The 27,619-nt window shown below is 32.9% G+C and overlaps 2 protein-coding genes across 2 annotated transcripts; one reads left to right on the top strand and one right to left on the bottom strand.

Annotated features, from left to right (window-relative positions):
* Positions 1–18,286: 18,286 nt before the first annotated feature.
* Positions 18,287–18,583, top strand: LOTGIDRAFT_82091 (hypothetical protein; the record flags this gene model as incomplete). Its single annotated transcript, XM_009047349.1, has 1 exon — positions 18,287–18,583. A coding segment is annotated over one exon (297 nt), but the record flags the coding sequence as incomplete, so codon positions are not given.
* A 6,096-nt stretch (positions 18,584–24,679) lies between these two features.
* Positions 24,680–25,189, bottom strand: LOTGIDRAFT_136901 (hypothetical protein; the record flags this gene model as incomplete). Its single annotated transcript, XM_009047348.1, has 1 exon — positions 24,680–25,189. A coding segment is annotated over one exon (510 nt), but the record flags the coding sequence as incomplete, so codon positions are not given.
* Positions 25,190–27,619: the final 2,430 nt, after the last annotated feature.

Below are 27,619 nucleotides of genomic sequence, written 5' to 3'. Positions count from 1 at the left end.
TAGTGGTGATCACATCGCACGATGACCCATCTTAGTGGTGATCACATCGCACGATGACCCATCTTAGTGGTGATCACATCGCACGATGACCCATCTTAGTGGTGATCACATCGCACGATGACCCATCTTAGTGGTGATCACATCGCACGATGACCCATCTTAGTGGTGATCACATCGCACGATGACCCATCTTAGTGGTGATCACATCGCACGATGATCAGTGTTACTGATCATCACATCGCACGATGATCAGTGTTACTGATCATCACATCGCACGATGATCAGTGTTACTGATCATCACATCGCACGATAAACAATGTTACTGATCATCACATCGCACGATAAACAATGTTACTGATCATCACATCGCACGATAAACAATGTTAGTGATCATCACATCGCACGATAATCAATGTTAGTGATCATCACATCGCACGATAATCAATGTTACTGATCATCACATCGCACGATAATCAATGTTACTGATCATCACATCGCACGATAATCAATGTTACTGATCATCACATCGCACGATAATCAATGTTACTGATCATCACATCGCACGATAATCAATGTTACTGATCATCACATCGCACGATAATCAATGTTACTGATCATCACATCGCACGATAATCAATGTTACTGATCATCACATCGCACGATAATCAATGTTACTGATCATCACATCGCACGATAATCAATGTTACTGATCATCACATCGCACGATAATCAATGTTACTGATCATCACATCGCACGATAATCAATGTTACTGATCATCACATCGCACGATAATCAATGTTACTGATCATCACATCGCATGATAATCAATGTTACTGATCATCACATCGCATGATAATCAATGTTACTGATCATCACATCGCATGATAATCAATGTTACTGATCATCACATCGCATGATAATCAATGTTACTGATCATCACATCGCATGATAATCAATGTTACTGATCATCACATCGCATGATTATCAATGTTACTGATCATCATGAATGTTAGTGGTTATCACATCACATGATAAAGAATGTTAGTGGTCATCACATCACATGATAGTGAATGTTAGTGGTCATCACATCACATGATAATGAATGTTGGTGGTGATCACATCGCATGATAATCAGTGTTACTGATCATCACATCACATGATAGTGAATGTTAGTGGTTATCACATCACATGATAGTGAATGTTAGTGGTGATCACATCACATGATAGTGAATGTTAGTGGTGATCACATCGCATGATAGTGAATGTTAGTGGTTATCACATCACATGATAGTGAATGTTAGTGGTTATCACATCACATGATAGTGAATGTTAGTGGTCATTACATCACATGATAGTGAATGTTAGTGGTCATCACATCACATGATAGTGAATGTTAGTGGTTATCACATCACATGATAAAGAATGTTGGTGGTGATCACATCGCATGATAATCAGTGTTACTGATCATCACATCAAATGATAGTGAATGTTAGTGGTCATCACATCACATGATAGTGAATGTTAGTGGTTATCACATCACATGATAATGAATGTTGGTGGTGATCACATCGCATGATAATCATTGTTACTGATCATCACATCACATGATAGTGAATGTTAGTGTTATCACATCACATGATAGTGAATGTTAGTGGTCATCACATCACATGATAATGAATGTTAGTGGTCATCACATCACATGGTGGTGAATGTTAGTGGTTATAATATCACATGATAATGAATGTTAGTGGTCATCACATCACATGGGGGTGAATGTTAGTGGTTATCACATCACATGGGGGTGAATGTTAGTGGTTATCACATCACATGGGTGTGAATGTTAGTGATCATCTCACATGGCAATAAATGTTAGTGTCACATCATATGATAGTGAATCACTACCATGTTATGTGATGACCTACCATCTAAAGTGATCGTCATCAAATGATAGTGAAAAAGGAAGTTTTGGTGTGACTCTATCCTCAGTGAACTCTACAAAGTTATATTACCCCAACAGATTGGTAACAACTGGCTTAAATAAAGGTCATCAGTTGGGATTTAACTTCTGTAACTTTTAAAGGGATCCAGTCATCTAATTATTCATCTACATAAACATTTGCCAAACTTACATTATACTCTTAAACTGATATTTTCATCTTAGTGATACAACATTTGAAACAAAGGATAGTGTTCAGTGGCATTTCTACAAGGGTAGGGGAACTGAAGCTGACTGTGTTTTTCCCCTTTTCCTTTACATATTAAAAGAATTGCCCGAGCGCCTTCCATGACAATTCTGTTGGCTTCTAATCACCGTTGAGCCGACAATGGGTCCTAGTCAGCCCTCTCACCTAATGATACATACAAACACACCTACCTTTTTTTACTAAAAACTACAAATTAAATTAAAATAAATAAAAAAAATCCTAAGTCCTAAGGATCCAAACCACAAAACAAAATCTAATGAATTTTTCGTTAGAGGAAGTATATCAATCAATTAGACGTCTGTATCCCTTTAAAATAGAAGGGGTAAAATTACAGTTTGTGAGTTTAAGGTATAAGTTTTGATAGTGTAGAGGAAATACAATAACATGTGTTAAACATCAGCCACCCAGCTTCATAACTCTGATATAGCAACACATTTCACAATTTCATTAAAACTGTAGCCTTTTGTGATACAAGAATATTTTACGATTAGTGACGTCATCATATGATATACATCTATATCAAAGGCCTTGGAACAATGATCCCCATGTCAAGTGAATCAAAGTCATTTTTGATGATTTTTATATATTTTGGAGAATAATTTACAATGGGTAGTGAATTATAAACAAAAACAATGAATATTATACACGTCTTGATAATAGTGACACAAACAATACACACCTTGATTGTCCAGACACAAAAAATATATCAACCAAGGGAAATCGTATTATCAAAACAAAATTTCAGACAAAATTAGAGTTTTTACAGATAATCGAATCTTCTAAAAATGTAGATCAGAGACTATTTCCTGAAAATCAAATTCATAATTATTCAAATATATTTACTTAAAGAATTTAATTTTATTCATTTGATGAGCCAATCAAAAGTATATATCTTAATGACAAAATTTAACTAAAAACATTTTGATTTCAAGCTTAAAATCACAACAAAAACATTTCATTTACTTTGATTTTTTGCACATTTCACTAAAATATTCAAATACTAACAATATGCAAATTATGCACATAATTATATTCATTAACATACAAATTTTTCTTACAAAATATACATTCTTAATTCACAAAAGAACTAAGAGACTGAGAGTTTCCTTAATTATGCACTTCATTTGAATAAATCATCAATCAATAATTTATGCAAATATGAATTATTTATTCATTTATGCACATAATTAGAAAAATAGTTTAATACATTCACAGCAATATTTCAAACTGGACAGGAAGAAGGGAGAAAAAGAAATAAAAATAAATTTAATCCTGAGTAAAATTCATGAAAAAAAGATTTTCTGGATTTCTTCCACGGAGATTCTTAACTTTTCGTAAAAAAAATCAATTAATAATAATTAATTCATGATTTTAATGCGATAAAAATGAAAATAAAAGTTTTGTCTAATCAGGTGAAAAATAAGGATTAAAATAATAACAGATTAAACCATGATATCGTGATCTGAACAATTTCATTCTAGACTTAAAAATCCAGAACTGAACAAGAAGATTTTATATTTACAACAGAGAGGGTTGCAACAGCTTCAAAATAACAAGAATTGCTAAAAAAAAAAATTCCTTCTTTTGTTACAGATGTATCAATTTCTATCAACATGGTTAAACAATAAAATGAGAGTAAATAATAATACTTATTAATTATTATGCAGAATTCTTAACAAAAACAAAACTTGATATAATTATGATGTCAAATTGAGGTCAAAAATAGAAGAATGAAAAGTAAAAAGATGAAAAAGTTTAGGACAGAAAGTCCATTCTGATAAAAAAACAAATATTTTTGCTCAGTTGAACTGAAACAGTTTTGGTACTTCTTGTTTATCCAAAAAGACCCTTTTACACAACCTTTATAAATCCTGTTTTCCACAACTGATATGGAATATTCTCTGTTCCTGCAGATGAAATTCCTGGTTTCATAGAAAGAAATTAACATATTTTCAGCTCATTTTCACAATTTTACGATAACATTGTTAAACAATTTGGTAGAATGATATACCATTTGTCGACAAAGGATTTCGTGTTTCGAAATTAATCCAAACATAACAAACAAAAGACACACGAGTGAACATTTTCAGAGATTCCACACAAAAATATGAAACCAGTTTTCACACTATCTATACAAGCTAGCGAAGGAAACACGCATGATGATTTAAAAACACTAAAAATATTGTAAATGAGGCAAGTTCCAATGGTGGAAGTCTGTACACGATTTTTTTTTTCACAAATTATCTTCTTATGAAGTCTAGGATACAATTTCCAACAAAAAATATATTTCCAAATAGGTTCTCCGGCGGTTTAGAGTTTATTTCTATTTACACATTTTAAAACATCGTCATGACAACAACAGCAAACTGAACATTGGAATATTTGAAAATTCAAGATGGCTACCAATTAGCAATCAGATAGTATGACAGCTTGCACCAAAATTCTGCTTTTAGTATATTATTAGTAATATATCATGACCATGAATTTTGTCATTAGTTCAGAATTATAACCCAAAAAGACAAATTTAAAGAAAGAGGTAAATTTGAATGATTTCCAAAATAAAAAACCTTTAAAATCTGCTAAAACAGTAGAGATCCTGATTTTTCAAATTTTCACAAATTCAAAATGGCTGCTGTTGATGTCTGCTAGAGGTTGACAGGAAGTGAAACTTTTTCTGTGCCCTGACTGTAAGTCACGCTTGTGCTATTATTAGAGCGGTTGGATTTGCCCGATTTGCTACTTGTTGGCGTGTACGAACGCTGATGGGATTGATGTGATGGATGGGACGAATACGAACTTCCTTGAGGCACGCCATATTGTTCTTTCGCGTACGCTGAATAAACAGAGCCGTGTGATGCTGGATACACAGGCTGCATGGGATAATATCCTTGATGTGTGTAACCATGGTTACTGAATGGTCCTCCTGGTCTTGGTCCTAGAAAGAGACAAGAATGGAGTAGAAATTTGGCAAGATTTTGAAGTTTGATTTTTGTTGAGCAGATTGTGAGCAAAATCCTTGCTGAACATCAAAAGATTATTTGATGAAGAAGGTTCAAGTAAAAATTGGTAAGTAAAAAAATCATATCCTACAGCTGATTTGACGCTACCAAATGTTAAAAATAAATTAATCAAACCTGGTAGTATATTATTTGGAGGTTGTGTGCCGTTGGCTACTACGGCAGTAGTTGTCGTAGTAACACCTGTATCTGGTGCTTTTTTACAGACTGTTTTTCGACAGCAACAGATGAGAGCTACAATACACGCCACCACAATGACAATACTACCAACTGTTATAGCTATAGATGCTGTTACGCCTAGTGATAAAAAACGATTCAATAAACCATTCTCTGAAATATACAAAATATATAACATCATTATGACTGTGAGAACTCGAAACATGACATATAATAAAGAATGTAGATTCAGTACAAAATAATGCAGAAAATTGACAAACATAAATACCAAATAAACATTAGGAGCAACGTAGACGAGATCAGAAAGAGATGATTGTGGACTATCTAAAGGTGATGCCGAGTTTGTAAACTTAACAGAGAGTGGTATAAAATTCTGACGAGGAAAACATGTCCTTTGTTTTTTCGAGATACATTTCATTGTGGTGAAACTTAAAATGAATTAAAATTTATTGATTATAGTAAATCAAATGAAGAAATAAGCTAGAAAATTCCTTCAATATCTGTAAAAATATTTTCCCTTAACCTTCAACATTCCTAACAATCAAAATCTCTTCAAACCAAAGATAGCTTAGACCTGATTGGCTTATTATCTTTCAAACTGTATTATATTCAACTAAATACTTTCATAACCAGATTAATGGCGTAAAAAACGTGATTTAGGGATAAAAACGGGAAGATATGAAGACAGCTACGGCAATGATTTTCTTGTAAAAAGATCAATAACTCTTCCGTCTTTACCAAGTTCGACACGATTGGATTAATTTTTGGATTTAAAGACCACATCAAAAGAAAGTTACAAAACGTTATGAGTTCTTTTTTCGCGGTGTGTTTTAAGACTGTGAAATATCTCAGTTGGTAGCAAGTTTGATTGTCTCCTGTTAGTCAATTAGGTGTCAAGGTTTCCAATCCTTCTCAAGGTAATAATGTTAAGATGCCACAACCAGTGTTTCCGAAAGTGGGCCTGGTGTTGGTTTTCAATACCAATCACTTACTCAAACGCAATCAACTGAAAATATTAATTTAGACCACTAGATCCTTATATTGACTTTATTATGAAATAACATCAGCTCTGATATTCCACTTCTAACATTCACCCAAACAAAATCTCAATTTTCTGCTCAAGTAATATCAAAGCTGACCTACACCAGAAAATCTTCCACTTGAAGAAGAAAAAGATCAAAAGGTTCTGTCAGGACAAAAAGTTAAATGAGAAGAGATATTGGTTGAGAGAAGATAAAAGACGGAGATCGTTTCATGTCCAGATTAAGAGGAGTATAAGTATCGCAGGAGGAGAAATAAATAAACTTCTCTGACGAACTCTCATGATCATAAATAAATGACTTTTTACCGCCAGTTATTACCCAATATCACCCTGTTTTATTTCATATCTTCCATGACTTAAGGTGGTTAACACAAAAGATAACAGAATACTTGCTCAAATTCTATATTTTTATATGCTCTGCAATTTGGATAGAAAATAATTGACCTTTTACTGACAGTTATTACCCAATATCATCCTGTTTTATTTGATATTTTCGATGAATTAAGGGACAAACTCTAAAAAAGAATTCTTGCTTTTGATTTTCTGGCCAGAGATTACCAGTTATCACCCAATATCTCCCTGTTGTATTTGATATCTTCGATGAATTAAAGAGATTAACTGTAAGGTTGTTGATTTGACTGGATGTGCCTACTTAAGTATATATGTCCTAGCCTATAAATTATTAAGAAAAAATAGATTACTTTTAAAACTCAATATTACCTTGTTTTAATTGAAAGAAACCTGGCTGTGTATTTACAAAATTATATTAGATTTAGGATGTGTTAGTTTAAAACTGTTTTCTAGGATAGAGCTAAGATTGTGTTGAGAATATTTTATCTATATTCAAACTAATAACACAGAATCAAGGGCTTCATTTATCAACAGGTCTAGCCACATTAAGTAGTCAAGATATGATACTTTCTGTAACATTGTTGTTTTTTGCTACCAAACGTCATTTAATCTTTAACTTGCCTACTGTGAAACATTTTCTAATTACATCTCGATACCTCTAACTTAACGCTGAACACGACTTCTCATCTTTGAAGGTTTCTTTCCTACAACTTGTTTCGTTCTTATCTAACTAACTTCTAAAGATTCTTTCCTTTATCTTCAAGTCTTCACTTACAGTTGACACTTAATTTTATTTAGTCTCGATGATTTCAAGTTTTAGATTTTAAATAAAAGTTGTGTTGAACTAAACGAATCAGCAATTGAAAGTTATAGTTACCCATGCACAAGGGCAATAACTCATTCAGTTTTTACCAAATAAAGCTGACATTTCATGAGTGCATGAACTTTCAGAGAGTCCACATAGCTAGAAATGCATGTTTTGAACTTGGTTTTCTATCAGCATCCCTTTATCCCAGCATCAGCATTACTTTATTATTGGTTTGTCAACTCAACATTTCTTTCAGAGAGTCCACATAGGTAATCATGCCCGTTTTGAACTTTTTTTACCAGCTACTCTTTTTGTAGAGTCTACAAAGCAAATGTTATTTCATTTTTCAGGTTTAAACTCAACATTCCTTTCAGAGAGTTCACATAGCTAATAATGTGTATTTGATATATTGACACACTGAGCTAAAATACCTGGTGATATTAACTTGATATATCAGATTCTCCCACCTAGCCTAATTATGTTTAAATTACTTATTAACCAATATTGGTTTTAGACAATACTTGAATAGAGTTCTACCATAATAAATATAAACTTGTTGGCTAATTCCCTGAAAACAGGAATATCTGTAAAGTGATATCCTTGGTGGTATTATACTTTATGGTATTGGCATTAAATAGTGGAATAATTTCATTAGGAAGACAACAGTCATCCTAGAGGGTGTGAAGAGTTAGGGTTATATTGATATGCTTGATGGTATTGTTATCATGAAAACAAAAGATAGTCAGCCTAGAGGGTGTAAGAAAGTATATTGAAGTTTGATGGTATTGTTTTGGTATTAATATTTAATAATTGGACAAATTTTTGATTAGGGTTAGGGGTTAGGTGTTAGTTTATGAAATTATTGAAGTTATACAAAAAAAGCTTTCTAACCATTCGTTTTATCACCAAATACTTGAGCACAATTTAAATTTGCAATAGAACTGAAGCAGATTTCAATTCTGAAAAGGGATACACATAGCTATAATTGAGTTCTATCATCTGGTTTGTAAATATTTACTCCACTGTTATCCTTTGAATAATGGGAGAAAACGACAAGAAAATATGGTGAATATTGAAGCAATAGCCATTAAGGTGTATAATATTACTCAGTGTCTCCACCCTACTGTTTTAACGCCAGGAAATCGTGACCAGGTTACCCCAGTTTAAAATGGTGAATGGACAAATGAGAAATTTGAAACCTGAAAATAAACATTGTGGACATTGAGAGACCACAGTACAGGTCAAATCAACTAGAGGCGTGTCAATTAGTAATTTGTCTAGTAATTAGTTTTGAGATGTAATGGACTACAGTAAATGAAATGAGTTTACGTCTATCCATAGATTACAGAGTTCAATTTTATGAAATTGAGAAATTTTTGCAGTCAAGCAACATCAAGGCACTTGCATTTCAAATTTACAAGGGACATCAAATTTATCACATAAGGCAGTTCACAATTATTGATGTCTTCAAAGACTTAGTTTTAGTGGATTTACAAGAACCAAAGACATTTGATTGAAAATCAGAATGGTGCGTATTGATGTTATACCTGATACATATACATAAAAATATAAGAAAACCTTTTAATCTCTTTAAAGGTGAAAAACAAAGAGCAGTTATAAGAAACCCTAAAGAATAAAAAATAATAAAATATTTGCTGGAGATATTTCAACTCACACAGGGCTGATCAAATTGTGTGAATTTTCTAAACTAGATCAAATTTTCTGACATTCTCCTAATTTGATAAAAATTGGTTTTGACATGAAAATCTATATTTCATCCAAAAATATTAAATTACAATATTTTTTACACCTATTGGGTTAAAATAACCCAGAAAATTTTCTCCATTTTCAGTGTTTTTGTTACATCACGAAACTTAATTAGTGTTTCACAATTATTTGTTATACGAGAATTAGAGTCAAATATCTAGAAACAATTTTCTATCAAAAATTCAATAATTTGGCAGTTTTTCATGTTCTAATAATTTTGCAGTTTTTTTTTTTTTGGTAAGAATTTTGACAAATATTTGACATAGGATGAAAACCAATTGTGATAAATTGACGGAGAAAAATTCATTTACTTGGGAATTCTGGGAAACGCAATAAAAATATTTCCTGTAGCAAATATTCAATTACCCATGAAGCATCGGAGGAAATTACGAAATTCTTGTCACGTCCAATTACGTCAAAATATAAAAATACCAATGATGTTTGTTTTTTTTTTTCAGTCTGACATCAATTTGTTATTTTTGTAGAAATTCTAGAAATTGTATAAGATTCTGGAGAACTTAACTCAGAAATATTGTTTCTTATTTCATATACATAGCAATACTGTTGATATAGTATCTTTTACACCCTCTAGCAGGGCTTTATATCACATATTTACCCAACTAGGAAAACAGTATTTTTGTTTACCCACCCCTTTCTATACCAAAAGCCATCAATTTGTCTTAGTTGGTTTGATTGAATGCTAATTTCTACTATATCCTTTACAACCTCTTTGGACAAAATCTTGTGTGACAATATAACCAAGATGCCTAAATACTGATTTCTCAATTTCCTATACAACCTCTATCGTGGCTTACGACTAGCTATAGACAGAATCTTAAGGGATTGTAAAGAGATTTTCTAGATTTTCTATATGTATTAGGGACACCTCTGACTTCTTTTTGGGACATTCTAATTCTTCCTGCAAACATTAGCTCGATCTGGAATCGCAGAAACCAGGCATTGGACGAAGAATTGGAATGTCCCAAATAGAAGTCAGAGGTGTTCCCGATACACATAGAAAATCTCTTTAAAATCCCTTTAAGATATGTGTGTGAAAGAGGACAGTTGATGAACTTGTGTTTTCTGATCATATACATTCAATCAATCATTTAAACACCGCAATCCATCAATCAGAACGGAAGAATCACTGAGATTTCTGCTCGGAAAATAATCCCGTCGAGTCGTGATAAGGGAATTAAAAATCTTCGTGTCAAATGTGACAACTAATTTGCTCGTTTTAAATCTGTTCCTCGCTATTCAAGACACAAAATCAATCTGATCATTTGTCGGAAAGTTTTATAAGGTTTGCTGATAAATTGATAGCTGTGTTTGTGGCTGGATAATTGAGTCTGATGCTCAATCATTGAGTCTATTTTTTTGTAATTAAAAAATAATAACTTGCCATCATTTGACAATAGGTTTTGATGATCTCACAAAACTGATGTTTTTAAGTTATTCAGAACATCAGTCAACCCTTTCAGAAAAGTTTTTCCTAAATAATAAATAAATCAAGTTCTAAAGATCCGAACTGCAGAACAAAATCCAAAATCCAAAACAACATATTAGCAATACATTGGTAGCAGAAGTTATAAAATGGTAGCAGAAGTTATGAAATGGTAGCAGAAGTTATAAAATGGTAGCAGAAGTTATCAAATGGTAGCAGAAGTTATGAAATATTGTTTAAGTCAACTAAAAGTTTGTAAGATTCAGGAGTCTTGTTTGAAGTTAAAGAATAATTTGACAGGACTGAAGATAGAATGATAAGATTAGGTATTTACATGGCTTCCGAACCAGGGAAAGTAACTGGCAGGTTTCAGGGGAAATTATAGGTTTCTCTTTCTAACGATATTTGAGACTGGGTGATTATTGACAAGACGCGAAACCTGATTTGTCATCTCCTTCCTACATTTCAACAATTTTCAGGTTTTTTAAATTTTTTAAAGAATTATTGACGGAATTGTCAGTCTGGAAGATGTGAGTTAACTATTTCAGTTTTACATTCAGTTAGGGCCTACAAATCCTTCTCCCAAGACAGTGGCATAAACCTACCAATTTTTACTGTCCAGTCTTAACAACTGAATGTCTTTTTTATCTAACACTACCTAACAACACTGACAAGGTCAACTGCTTCAAAATCTGAAGGTGTTATGGCAAATTGTTCTGCGATGGCCCCACTCAGACCTCTCGGTCTTACAGTCACCGAGACTCCAAATCATAGGTTGAAGAACTAGAAGGTGTTATCTCAACTTATGATTGGATGGACCACTTTGAAATCACAAGAGCCAAACTTGTCAAGTCACCTCGACTCCTAAAAATCGTTTGTGAAAATCTTGTAACATTAACAACTAACTTTCTTAAATACCTACTTGAACATGTCAACTTTTAATTCTACGTTTTTTATTCATTATTAAAAATCCTTGTCAAATCTTGAAATTTCTCAAACACACCTGGTTTTCACGAGTGTAAAATAACAAATTTTTTAAATTTCAATGAAATCTTCTCAGGTGAAGACAGAAATTAAAAAATTTTGACACCTTTATGAATGTATTGGCTTATATAATTATAATTTTGACATGTAGAAAATAAAAATTTATCCAGGTGTGCTATATATATATATATAGATGAAAATTATTAAGTTTTATTTGTGTTAGTTACTGATAAGAACACATAAGGGTCCCATAAAAGCACTGGCCTAGGTCATGAAATAGACAAAACACTCCCAACATCTAAATTTCTAGGCTATACCAACAAGAAAGCCATCTTTAGAGGCCTCTTACAGAACCATCACTAGCAACTTGTATTGAGACAGAATTGTTTAAATCTAAGCAATGCTGAGTAAGCTATCATAAAATCCCTCTTTTGGAGTCCTGGCTAGTTAACTGTTATTGAGTTAAATTTTCCACCCCTGTTTTAAATTTCAAAGCAATACAAACTAAGCTATAATAGAAGGAATTGTTAGCAAGTAGGAATTGTTGACTTCTGGTTCAACTTTGTAAGTAGACAAAATGTTGCAAATTGTAAAATTCTAAGCTATACCAACAAACTAAGCTATAATAAAAACTCTCTCTCTCTGTCTAGAATTGTTATTGAACTGAAATATCATTCTGATGTGAATTTAAAGAGAGAGTATTAATAATTAATATAAAATAAGATACAAGCCAGGAAATATTAATATTTTAATTAGATCGTATTTCCTCCAAGATATCAGTAAATACTCGTCTTATAGAGCTGATCTGACTTGTATCTAGTTACATCTCTGGCCTTCAACCAGTTATTTACAGCTCTAGAAGAAAACAATTCTATCAAATTCATTTGAAATTGATAAACAAATCTATTTCAAGGAAAACTGTCATGTTGTTTTTGTCAAACGGTTATTTTGGATTTTGGGTTCGTTAAGAGTTTCAAATGGTTAATTCTTAAAGGGAAAGATGCGCCATTTTAGAGAATAAAGAAAAAAAGGAAAAAAAAAAAAGGTGGAAACAAAGTTTTGAATTTGTTGACAAGACTGAAGGATTTTTATCAGACTACCAAATGATGAATTATTGGAATTTCTGCTAGTCTTGGAGCTAGGATACCACGGTTCCATTGATAGATCTATTATTGACTATTCAGTACCCATCAGCAAAACAAAAACATCACATACATCTACTATTTTTCTTCATTTAACCTTTGACCTAAGGCAAGGATTATCATTGGTCGATTCATGACAATCTTAATATCCCTTCCCCTAAGAGCATTCAACGATTCTTAAGTTTTTATGGTAGAATTTTATCTTCCTGGTTGAATAGACAAAAAATTGCAGCCAACACAAAAATACACAACCTGGTTAGAATATATATCAAGATCTATCGCTAAGAAGGTCTGGAAGGTTTGAAAAAAACCCTGGCCAAAAGGTGCTCAAATACAATGATTTTTTTCAGCTTTTCTACCAATACTTAATGTTTCTAAGTTTTACAATCCTAGTAGAACTAAATCTGCGGACATATTGTAAATCAATTTAGACTCTCGGCTTTCACGTTAAACAGCAGAGCAGACGTAAAGTTCATTACTACAAAACAAGTACAACATACAAGACAGGAGATCAAACAATGTTTTTGGAGGCAATGTATCACGGCAAATCAAGTACATCTGTTAGTGAATTTGACGTCTGTTTACAATGAATTGTAGGTAATTTGAGGTAGTATTGAGCTAAAGGTAACGAGAGAACCGATTAACGCATGGTAAACCTAATATTCTTCTGTATATTGAGATATTTTCATTGGTTAAAGGGGGTGCACTAATTTTACTTTGATAAAACTCACAAGAGGGCCGTTATTAAATTTATTAAAATCAAAAGAAGCGTGTGAAACAATGGACTACAGAATTACCAGAAGTGGACATAAAGTATTAATAGTGTTTTTGTAAGATGGTGAATATGTGGCTCACAAAAAACAAAATTGATATCATGTCTTACTTCTTACATAATACAAGTCCAGAAGAAAATTTTCCTTTGACCCATTCTTTTGAAATTTAGCACAATTTGTCACACGTTAAACAGACCATGCTTGCTTTTCAAAACACCTGATGATACTTTTCTTTGGACTACTGTACTACTTTCACTCCCGATTTTGCCATACGAGAGAGAATTTAGATTGACAGAATCGTCCTGCTGCGATATCTGTAACAGGCATCACACTGTAATTATAATTAGTAAGAGGGAATCTCACTTTAAAAATTATCACTTTCAGGGAGGTGTTTTGATTGGTTAAATTCCTGCCAAAATGAATCTGCCTTTCGTTGATTTCGTTTTGTCTTTTAACGCCATATGAACACTCTTAACGCTTTGTGTTACAGAACTCCCGCGGAGTTAATTTGTTTGTTTTGTCTTCAGTAACAAGATGTCTGTGATCTATTTCGTGATCTCTGATTTTTTAACTCACAAGTAGATCTTTTAAACATGTTCTGGTGAAAATGATCGGTGAAATGATTAAAAGTTAAATAGAATTAGAGACTAAATGAACTTTGAGGGGTACAAGGTGTTTTGAGCCTTTTATGCATATTCAGTGACAGTTATAGCTTCTATTTGCATAATTTGCAGGAATTTCGATAGTAATATTGGACTCTGTTCTAAGTTTTTCAGGTATTTTAACAGAAATTCAAGAATTTAATAAACTCAGAGGAGCACAAGAAGTTCCTTGAACTTTGAATGTATTTTGGAGATACTTGAAGCTTCTTTTGACTTGCTCTCTCATCGGCAGATTAAGTGTCAAAATAACGGTTTACAGGCAAGAAATTTCAAGAACAAGGTTTCAAAAGTCAGTTTATAATCTCAAACACCTAATTAACGTAAAAAACCTGTTATTAATCAAACTATCAAAGTAAATACCAGGTCTACAGCTAGGCTAGATTTACTGTACATGTGTAAACATGCATGCATTTTTTTCATACGCAGGTTGACCTACTTAATCAGGTTAATACGTAACAGATCTGTGTAAGATAATTTATTTTAAAACATGCAGCATGACATGCCGGGTACCATGTGTTTTTAATTCCCAGGTGTTTTCACTTTCTCGTCAAAAACACATCTTGAAAAAAGCTTGTTTCCAAATCTGCGAAAAATTTAAATTTGAAATTGTTAATTCCTCTAATCACTATAACCCTGTGCCAGTGCCTATTGTTAAAAGGTCATTAATTATTAACCCCTAAAGATAAACAAAATGTGAATTTTTTTTATGAAAAAGGTCATTGTATTTGGTGAAAGTTCATCACCTTATGAAACTATTTGGATCAAGTGAACTGAGGTCCAATTTATGTATTGGTGGAGTGGGATAATTTAATTCTTTTAGACTTTATAAAAAGTACAGTAGTAGAAATATTTCAATTTATATGATACAATTAAATTAACTGGGATTATTTAGATCAATTCAATAGCAATCCTTGATAGCCTGTACCGCAGTAGAAATAGCTCTGTATAATCCAATCAAATTTCAGTAAACATCAATTTGGACAATTCAAACACCCAAATCAGAATTGAATATTAACTTCCAGTCTATCAAATTATTTCACATTTTATTGGCCTAACATCAAATAGGTTTTCTTTTATTTTACTGATTGGGATAATTTCACCATTTGTTGTATTAAATACTTTAATATTAAACCATGATACGATAGTTTTGTAGGTTGATAAATTGAAAATTGGCATTTAAATTGGTTTTCATTGTTTCAGGAAAGCTAGTCTGTACCTTACAGTCAAAAAATATATAAATAAGTAACACATTCTACTGTTCTGTATCTGATCACAGTTTTCAAAGATTGGCGTAATAACAGTTTAACACCTTATTATTCTGTATCTTTGAGCTAGGAGCAAAATTTATTCCCTTCAACATTTTGATTCACCAACTCAACATGCCATAGGACATGGTTTGGAGGTTCTATCTCTCCAATTAATGCTTAGTCAATTCCAAGTTTTTGTGGAAAAAACATAATAACTAATAGTTACTTGATGTATATTTAAGTACTCACAGATTTTGTAACTGAAACAAGGAAATAAATTGAGACTTGAATAAGATATCAGATTGTTCAGAGTCTTGTAGTACTGTGTAATGCCAGATTACCAGGAATAATGTAATAAGTGTAGGTAGATAGAGATGTTACTATGAGTGACAGGAACAGAGAGTTAGTATCAGTCTGAGGTGTGAAGTTACTAAACAAACAAAACATCATGTTAAACATTGTGTTAACATTTATCATCTCTCCTTCCTGCTTCTTAATTTATACTTTCAGTTAAAATATTGCTAAAATACCAAAACTATCATATCCTACATTCTTCTAGAATTTATAACTTCTTTAAATATAGTTTCATAGACAAATACCCAACTTGATAGTTTCAGTCTTACTTTATATATACTGGTAGCCTTTATTGTTAGACAATGTATCATACACCATCCCCCTACCTCTCTCCTACCCCCTCCCTCTTCTTTTAAAATACATCTAAAGTAAGCTTAATTTTTATGACAGGTGAGATTAGTTCTTTTACAAAAGAAATGTATAGTTTTATCTTAGTAGGAATAATTTGGGTCAAATAGTAACAAACTGACAAATAAACCACATAAAAATACCAAACAATAGTCAAGAACCAGAGGGATATGATGTTAAAATCAATCAACAGGGCCATAAATCTCGTAGAATTTCAATAACCGCTTAACGATTGGCTCAAATTATTCTTATAGTAACAACTAATTACAATATGGCCGACATCGTATCGATAACGTGTTTAAATCGTTAAAACTCCTCGATGAAATTCTGGGTATCATTAAGAAAATCTACCACAAAACGACGTCTTCAGCTTAACTCAAGATTAGACAGAGACAACTATTGATCTGAAAGACGAGAGTTTTCCTCAAGGCATGGCCACCATTATTCGAATTGGGTGACTCACAATTTTCTCAATTTTGTCGCAAAATAGAAATTCTGATACAATTGACTGATATCTGTGACAATCATTAATTTCCAACAGGTGTTATCAAGCTCCGTGATTTCGCTCGGCTACGATTTAAAATCTCAGATTATACGCTGTAATACAGCGAAATATCAACCATCGGAAATATTCTACGGAATGAAATGAGCAAGATCGATAAAATACAATTTAGTACAAAAAAGAATCAGTTTGTTAATTTGGATTTTAAGATTCTTATCAGTGACCTATCTAAATTAAGAAATAACAGGGGAAACCATGTTGAAAAATCTGAAGGTATTATCTCGACCTATGCCGGGATTGAATCCTGGACCTTCAGGTTGGCATATCTTATATTAATAGAAAATTCAAATAAAAAATCTGATCCTCTTTAATTTAGTATACATTAGATCATACAGTATTATGTATTACTGAAACATGTTTCAGGTTCTCGCTCATGGATTCTCAAACATCGAATGATAAAATGTGCAGTGTGATATTAACTTTATTTCAAGTCAATCAAAATTTTATCAGTGATGTTCAGATAAGAAATCATGTGTCTTGGAGAGACAATCCTCATCAGGACAGCTAGTAAACATTCACCGATTAGAGTGACAAGTCAACAATGCAAATATGTGTATTCTGCAGTATGAACAATCTCAAATTGACTCGAGCTCATTTCATGCTGAAGATATGTTTTGGAAACACAATCCTCATCAGGACAGCAAGACATGGAAACTCTACAAGGAAGAAAACACTTGATTTTCCCTAACATAATCCTAAATTACAGCAATCTCAATTCTCTAATGTTCTTTTTTCTGCATGCAGATTTTGAAGCAGACGACATAATCTAATCAACCAATCAAATGTCTGAGAATTAGATTTAAGGTGACTCAGAAGAGAATTTATTTGACATCATAAAAAATCTTAACTCAATTTTCAACAAGACTAGAAATTCTGAAGAGTTGAGTTTGATGGTAATTTTGTCTCCGTCTAAGACAATAGCCGGTCATTTCAGTGCAGATTTTGTACTATGTAACACATGTGGTACAAATTTTAAAATTAAGGGGAAACATTTAGGTCAGACATTTTTTCTTTTTAAGTCTTAAACTCCATTAATTGTTATAACGCCACATTGTCAAAGTGATTGAGTGCAGGTTTAAATATCTGTTAATTTTGGATAAAATTTTGGTAACATTAAAAACCAAATGTCCTCATGTTCTTCACCTGATTGGGATAATGAAGACAGACAACACCATGCAGTGTGCAATGAGGGAGTATGGTGGCATCAGTCTACTCCTTTTGATTTTTAACTGTTAAGGGGGCACAGGTTCAAGATCCCTCAACAGTTAGAAATACATAGATTCTTTCATTCATTCCTTCATTTATATATTTCTTCATTCCTGTATTCAAATATTCATTCATTTATTCCTTCATTCCCTCATCATTATTCAATTATTCATTCCCTCATCATTATTCAATTGTTCATTCCCTCATCATTATTCAATTATTCATTCCCTCATCATTATTCAAATATTCATTCATTCATCCCTCACCATTATTCAATCCCTCATCATTATTCAAATATTCATTCATTCATCCCTCACCATTATTCAATTATTCATTCCCTCATCATTATTCAATTGTTCATTCCCTCATCATTATTCAATTATTCATTCCCTCATCATTATTCAAATATTCATTCATTCATCCCTCACCATTATTCAATCCCTCATCATTATTCAAATATTCATTCATTCATCCCTCACCATTATTCAAATATTCATTCATCCCTCACCATTATTCAATTATTCATTCCCTCACCATTATTCAAATATTCATTCATTTATTCCTTCATTCATTTATTCCTTCATTTAAATATTTCTTCATTTTATTTCTTCATTCACTCATCTACCATCATTATTCCATCGTTCATTCATTCATTCATTCATTAGAAGGACCTTAAGTGTATTTGTCAGATGACTTCTAAAAGACAGAATTAAATTCATGCCTGCCTGCACGATTTTATTGCTTGCCATTTTTTTCTCAATTGAGGCACGTAACTCATTTACACTGCTCAAATAGAATGTACACGAAGGAACTTGTTTTAAAATTACAGCTTTCAGCACTGGTTGACCAGGATTCAGATTTAATTGTGTTTTTATGATAAATACTGAGTCATGTCCAAGACTGTCGTCTGCTTACTCAGCAACCATTTTATTAACAACTAAGACATTTCACAGCAATCTGGTGAAATTCTAGTCACTTTGGACATCCTCAGAAAAATATCTGTTCCTTTTAATTTTCACTTGCTTTTCTGGGATCTTAGAAAATCATCACCATTACAAGTAATCTGTTACTATTTAAACAGGTTCATTTTATACCTTAACAAATCCTGCCCTTAATTATTAATGAACTAATCCAAACAAGTGAATGCATTTTCATTTTATATCAATCACATTAACCTTCCTGCATAATTAATGAACTAATCCAACAACATGCATGTATGTTTAGTTTAAATTCTTGCCTTGATAGCAATATCCGATAGAAAAACCTGAGTTTAGGACATTTGTGGGATAAAAAAAAAAATCACCTTACCTTGTTTTCGACATTTTGCCCGGCCGTCACCGGTTTCGTCGGAATAATCACCACAATGGTCGATATTATCACAGACTAGATCCAGATCTATACACCATTTATTATCACATTGAAACTGAGAACCACACGTCTCATGTTTTAAATAATCTGAAATAAACAAAATAATCTTTAGTCAAGGGCAATAACTCATGGTTAAAACTGAGAACCACACGTCTCACGTTTTAAATAATCTGAAATCAAAATCAGGGGATGAGACAAGGGCAATAACTCTGGTTGAAACTGAGAACCACACGTCTCATGTTTTAGATAATCTTTAGTCAAGAGCAATAACTCCTGGTTAAAATGAAGACCCATACACTTCAAAGAGTTTTAAATAATCTGAAATAGAAATCAGGGTTTTAATCAAGGGCAATAACTCATGTTCAATATTAAATTTTCAATGGTTTAAATCTAAAATATATATAATATATAAGGGATCTATACAAGGGCACTAACTTATGGTTGTAGAATTTAGAACACGGAAGTTGTAAAGAGGAAGAAGATCACCACATATTAGCGTAAGAAAATCTATCTTGCTAGTGAATGAGGCAGGGTAGACTGAGGTAAATACTTGTACAATTACAAGTAATTGGTTTGAATTAGCAGACAGATTCAAGATGGTGGTACGTTAACGAACAATTCCGTCAACCCTACTTCCTATTAACAATCAAATACATCAACCTTGTGTCCGGGTCAACCAGTCATCACAATACTCTTACACAATCAATACTTGTCAAAAGGAAATTTAATTTCCTGGTATGTTCTGGTCTACTGATCAAAAGACACAGAATCACTTTAGCTGGGAACAATTGGTCTCATAGGTCTACATCAATGAATTAGCAACTTGTACTTTCTAACTTTATGATTATATGTGCCAGGTTACTAGTGCAGTAAATTAAAAGGGATACAGTCAAATAATTTCTTGCTTCGCCGACTGATTGTTACTGCATCCCCTTTTGGAATTCAATTCCTTGACTTATAGTCAGTCCACATTTAAACCAACAGAAATGTTGACAATTTCCCAGATCATTTTTCTAATACCTAGAATAAGTTGATATAGTACCTGCAATTGCAAAATTTTCAACAAAAAAAGTCCTTTCAGAAGAGGTATTAACTAAATAAAATCAGAAAAAAAGAACTAGAGTTTGGATGATAATATATCTTATTTTTAAGTTAATAATAAATGGTCAGAAAAAGTGGAATTGGGTTAAAAATAAGATAAGATATGAAGATATTAGCTATATTGAGAAGAGATATCTGGTCTGGATGAATGATATCTGGTCTGGATGAATGATATCTGGGATGAAAGATGGATGCTAAATTTAAAGATGAGGATGGTGAGAAAAGATAAACAGTGACAAGATTTATTAACTAATTAACAACTTCGTTATCATTATAATTAAACATGTTTTTTTGGTTGTGGGTCGACTCAGATTAACAAGATTTATTAATTAACATCTCTGTTTTTAAAATAATCAAATGTTCTTTTGATATGTAATGACCAAACACATACATACAACTCAACAGTTATCAGATTATCTAACCAAACCAAACCAACAACTACCATTCATCTACCAATCAACAAGAAATACCATGATCAGAACGAGTTTGGAAGAATGAAGGAGAACGAGTAACTCACGCCACACCATCCAGGGCTGAGTTTCACCGCCATGTCATTCGACCCGAACAGATCTAACGAAGAATCAACAACCAAACCAACAACACAGAATCATCCAATTTGAACCAATCCAACTACCAACTACCTAGTCTGTGATATCAGCATCCGCTGGAAGCGAACGTTTACTTGTCATCTACCAACAACTACCTAGTCTGTGATATCAGCATACACTGGAAGGGAACATTAACTTGTCATCTACCAACAACTACCTAGTTTGCGATATCAACATCCGCTGGAAGCGAACCTTAACTTGTCATCTACCAACAACTACCTAGTCTGTGATATCAGCATACACTGGAAGGGAACATTAACTTGTCATCTACCAACAACTACCTAGTCTGCGATTATCAGCATCCGCTGGAAGCGAACCTTAACTTGTCAACTACCAACTACCTAGTCTGTGATATCAGCATACACTGGAAGGGAACATTAACTTGTCATCTACTAACAACTACCTAGTTTGTGATATCAGCATCCACTGGAAGCGAACCTTAACTTGTCATCTACCAACAACTACCTAGTCTGTGATATCAGCATCCGCTGGAAGGGAACATTAACTTGTCATCTACCAACAACTACCTAGTCTGTGATATCAGCATACGCTGGAAGGGAACATTAACTTGTCATCTACCAACAACTACCTAGTTTGCGATATCAGCATCAACTGGAAGGGAACATTAACTTGTCATCTACCAACAACTACCTAGTCTGTGATATCAGCATCTGCTGAAAGCGAACGTTTACTTGTCATCTACCAACAACTACCTAGTCTGCGATATCAGCATCCACTGGAAGAGAACGTTAACTTGTCATCTACCAACAACTACTTAGTTTGTGATATCAGCATACACTGGAAGAGAACGTTTACTTGTCATCTACCAACAACTACCTAGTTTGTGATATCAGCATCCACTGGAAGAGAATGTTTACTTGTCATCTACCAACAACTACCTAGTTTGTGATATCAGCATCGGCTGGAAGCGAACGTTAACTTGTCATCTACCAACAACTACCTAGTCTGTGATATCAGCATCCACTGGAAGGGAACATGAACTTGTCATCTACCAACAACTATTTAGTCTGTGATATCAGCATCCGCTGGAAGCGAACCTTAACTTGTCATCTACCAACAACTACCTAGTTTGTGATATCAGCATCCGCTGGAAGTGAACGTTAACTTGTCATCTACTAACAACTACCTAGTCTGTGATATCAGCATTCACTGGAAGGGAACATTAACTTGTCATCTACCAACAACTACCTAGTTTGCGATATCAGCATCCGCTGGAAGCGAACGTTAACTTGTCATCTACCAACAACTACCTTGTTTGCGATATCAGCATCCGCTGGAAAGCACTTAAAATATAAAATAGACAAGAAATAGGTTGAAAATAGCCTGTATTTTAGAATAAAGATTAGATAAGATATAAGAGATTATGTCATGTCCACCAGATATAGAATGATTTTATTAACATAATGTGTCTATATTATCTCATATTTCAGGAAAAATTATCCCATTTTCTATAATTTAATTTCTAAATATATCAATATATTAAAATTTAATAAGTGTAGAATTACCTCAACCATAATTTAGACATCAGATTTAATTTACTTAAATTTCAAAGTAAGTAGAAGAGATGTATTTCTGTCGAAACAAGATATTTTAGAGATTTTGTCCGTCTGTTGTCAAATTTTTAACTGGCTCATTTAAAATGAATATATCGGATAAATTTTTTCATTAACAAATATCGGGAAGATCATTGGCCAAAACTTTACTTTATATTCTTTTATTTGATTGGTCAATGACAAAAATTCATGTCAAATTAACCAATCAGATTGCTTCATCTTTTAATTGTGATTTAATCTTAATTTAATTTTCAAAAATCTGGCCACCAACATAAGAACAATTATTCTTTGCTGTTAAGAAACAGAAACGGGACCTAAAAAGTGAACAAACTTAACAGAACAGAAATTTGATCAAAAGGAGAAATGCCACTATTTAGGAAAACTTCCAGCAGACTATTTGTGTAAAGTATCTGTCAACAGTGAAGCAGATATATTCACGTTTAAACTTTATCAGTTTCTAGCTTTATATTTACACAAAATATTATCTCTATCAACTAAAAAAATCACACCAAACGTTAAAAATATGATAGTTTAACTCGATAAATACCAGTTAATGATGTCATAATCGTGACACGAAAACAAATAACAAAATGGCAGCTTGTTTGTCAGCGGTGCAGATCTGTATTTTTATGTTTGGCATGTGTCAAATAAATCTACGTTATTGATGTTTCTGACTAACAGTGCCCTCTTCTGGTCAAAATAATATCAATATTAACCAATCATTGGATGAGTCTAAAAGATTAAAAAGTCTGCTTTCAATTTACTTGAAGAAAACCATTGACTATTTAAATTTTACTTGTTAGCCATTTCATTTAGGTTAAAAACAATTATTAAACATTAATAAATCAACAATATTAAAATCTAATAGAAATTAGAAGAAAATTTTTCAAAATGTAAACTGACTAGAGCTGTAGAAGGACAAAATATGATGCCCCACCGACCATCTTTCCCACTCTCTAGGAGAATAATTTGAAGGTAAAAAACTGTTGAGAATCCAGGTGAGTTCATTACAATCTTGACAGGTAGAAAATATCGTTAGCTTTTATCTTAATTATTCCACTAATTAACTTAACATAGTTTTAACATATTTCTTTTTATCTCCAGACCTCACAGACTTTCAAATCTTGCTGCCAAAATTCCTCTTAATTCAAGACTTGCAGAGTTCTGGACTGTTGACATATAAAAAACAAATTTATTTCTATATTTCAGGATCTTTTCTTTAAATGAACGATACATTATTCCAAAAAATGTTGCTGCCAAAATTCCTGTTAATTAAAAGATCAGTTTTTTTTAACTTTGATAAATAAGAAAATTTAGATCTGAATAATGATAACAGGGTATTGTATTATGGTCCCATGCCATGATTAGATGCTCTTTCCATATCAAACATGATTCACTGACAGTGGGAACCAGAAGAAATAAAATATATACCAGGATGAAACACTAAGATATAGGATATTAGAAATGGTAATATATAAATAGGAGATTATCTTATTGGCTTATTGTCACTTCTAAGCAACTTAAAGCCTCTACAACTGGTTTGAAACCGCCAAACCCCCAGATTGAACCCTAAGCTTCCCCAAGATACAAGTGTTACTAAAATATGAAGAGAATATCATCTGATTTGTGTTATTCCCCTCCCCCCACCTAGATTACTAGCTGCCCCATGATATAAGTGTTAATAAAGTAAACTAGAAGAAGAAGTGAATAAGGAGGTGTATCTAATTGAGAAGTAATAGTTTAATATACACCACAAAATAAACATGATATCTTATACTTCTGATGATTTTACCATACTTCTTCTCTAAATTCTACATTTACTCTTATTGTCTTTATACACTACAAACGATTTGCACCATTCCAATTTTCACTTTTATGTCTGCAGTTCTTGCACATAATAGCTATTGCCTTGAGATATTATCATCAGATTTTACAATAGTTATGTCATATATGGTTTGCATTTTTCTATAATTACAGGAATCACAGATAGAGAACAGAAAATTTTACTAGTAGAAAAAAAAGTCCTAAATGGGCAGAAAAAAACCTCTTGACACCATTTTAAATTCTCACACTTTGAGGGCCTAATGTTACAGTTTGGAGTATTATTGGTGGCATCCGCAGGGGTATAATGTGGAGGGTTAGAGGTATAATGCGGAGGGTTAGAGGTATAATGTGGAGGGTTAGAGGTATAATGTGGAGGGTTAGAGGTATAATGTGGAAGGTTAGGGGTATAATGTGGAGGGTTAGAGGTATAATGCGGAGGGTTAGAGGTATAATGTGGAGGGTTATAGGTATAATGTGGAGGGTTAGAGGTATAATGTGGAGGGTTAGAGGTATAATGTGGAGGGTTAGAGGTGTAATGTGGAGGGTTATAGGTATAATGTGGAAGGTTAGAGGTATAATGTGGAGGGTTATAGGTATAATGTGGAGGGTTAGAGGTATAATGTGGAGGGTTATTTGAAGGTTTGAACCAGAGCGAAGTTAAGGAGAAAGAGTTGATTATTTAAATTGATAAATCTCCTCCAGAAAAACATCTGGTTAACTCTGACACCAGAGATCTGGTATGGTAACATTGTAAACATTACATAGTTCCAATACATTTTATCTGGGTGAGTGGAACTGCCACTTTGGGGGGTGGGGGTATATAGAGTTGACAGCCTCAACATGGCATTGTCATTCAATTGTTTATCTGGAGTTGACTGAGCATTCAAACAAAGGAATAAACCACGGAGCTGTCATGGTTACTTTACAAACATCAGCAATACAGTACTGGTATTAACTTGAATGAATGACTTTTCATGTAGATTTTTTTGGGGTGGGAAATTTCAAAGCTTTGTTGACTCCCACAAATCTTGAAGATTTCAGATGACTGTCACTAGTCAAAAGTTTTGAGAAGGCCCCAGATCTGAATACAAGAATCTGTTCCTCAGGTAACAAAGTTCGTAATTTTGTGTAAAGTTCAAATCTTTAAAAAGTCAAAAATCTCAAAAAACCGTAAAGCATTGTGTATTTTAGTTTGGTTTTTTGACTGGCATCAGAATAATGAAGTTCAGTCAGTAAGTTGATGTTATTTTAAACTCTATATGAAATCTAAACTTGAATAACCCCTGTTTTTATTTTTATATAATTTTTAACCTCATCAAATCTATCTTCATTCTCAAGCAGGTGGACAGGTTTTCATTTTAACGTGTCTTTTAGAATAAAAATTTCTTTCACTCAAAATTTGTTGAATTTTAGTTAAATTTTTGTTTTGAGTTTAGATTCAACCCTTGAGATTTACATCAAACATAATTATTCAGTACATCACTATAAATAATAAAATCAAATTATTTCCATATTCATAAAACAAGTTTGAAATTTTTACAATCTTAGGGCAACCCCATCATTAGTGTGGGGTCGGTAGGGGGCTGGGCCCCAGCAAGTGAGAATTAAGCCCCAGCAAAACCTTCTTCAGTTCAGCAGAGATTGATTCATTTACAGTGATATAGATTTTGATAAGTTTTTGGTACCTCAAAATTGTCAGAAATGAGTTCTCAGGGTCTTTAATTCTTCAAATTTTCTGAGTACATAATCTGAGCCCCGGCACCAATTCATTCCTGGCAACGGGGCTGTCTCAGGAGTCTGAGTATTTACATTTGAATCTTTGCTTAGATCCCATTATCGTGATCAAACTTATTTAACCATGCATTGTTGAAAACTCTTCATTTTAATTTCAAAGAGTTCAAATGTTTATCCATTTTGATAAAACTAGTTTTGATTTTAAATTCAAAATCACAATCTTTCCTCAGAAGGAAATAATAAACAAAGGTGATAAATCTCTAGGGAATGGGACAAGAAAAAAATTCCCACCAAGTTTTGTCGTTTATTTATTTCATGTAGATGTGAAAGTCGAAAAGCAATTGTCTGTTTCCATTTACGACTGGTTTCCGAACTGATATCATCAGAAGCAATAAAAACAGGGATTAAGGTTGCTATGATACACGTAATACATTGTATCATTAGGGAAAGTATCCCAATGTTAAAAACATATTTCCCATTTTTTCTCGTTAGGTCTTGGATTAACTAGTGTCAATTATTTATCGTATAATTTCCGATTTCAGAGTAAAATTTGAGTGGTTTCTCTCTTGATTGAAAATATCAAAGTATATGTCTGGTTTTTTGAAAATTGATAAATATTTTTCTTAACACCTTCTTATAGCAGTAGAAAGAATTACTTATTCTAACAAGTTTGATTGTCGTCTGCTTGGTGCTTAGATGCCAAGGGTTCGAATCCTTATGACAAAAAATAATTCTCTGTCTCCACTAAGAGTTCAGGTTTGACTGATAAAAACTTGGACTAGGGCATGTTTACCTGCTTCAGTGAAACAAGGAAGAAAGGTGTAATAGTTTTGGATGATGGACCAACATTGGTAACAATCAGCAGTTGGTTTAGGTTGCGAATAAGATAACCAGTAATTTTCAAAGGCAACTCTGAATCAACTGAGTTGAGAGGGCCGTTTAAACATGAAATATTGTTAATTATAACATGGCTTACCTTCACTAAAAGCTGTAATAATAAACTTAAATCCTCTACCGGACGGACCATTGGAATTCGTTCTGTAATAAAAGAAAATATATTAGTTCAACCATTAGTAAAATTGTTCAGTTGGCTGCATCAGCATACATGTGTACAGGTCAGGATAAAAATCTGGTGCAGCACCAGCTATGTCTGATTACTGCTATTAAATGCCTGGTTCTGACTTTGTTCAAGTTAATATATTTGATGTACAATTTCAAGGCAAGGGGTGGATTCAAGGTCCAGCCAAATCCTCCAGCTCTGCGCACTACACTACCAACCCCTATGTAAATTTTACCCAACTGCCATATTTACAATAACCTT

Source organism: Lottia gigantea (genome assembly GCF_000327385.1).
Source record: "Lottia gigantea unplaced genomic scaffold LOTGIsca_110, whole genome shotgun sequence".
In the NCBI taxonomy this organism is placed as follows: Eukaryota; Metazoa; Mollusca; class Gastropoda; family Lottiidae; genus Lottia; species Lottia gigantea.
The sequence above is the reverse complement of the archived record's forward strand: the minus strand, read 5'-3'. Positions and strand labels throughout refer to the sequence as shown.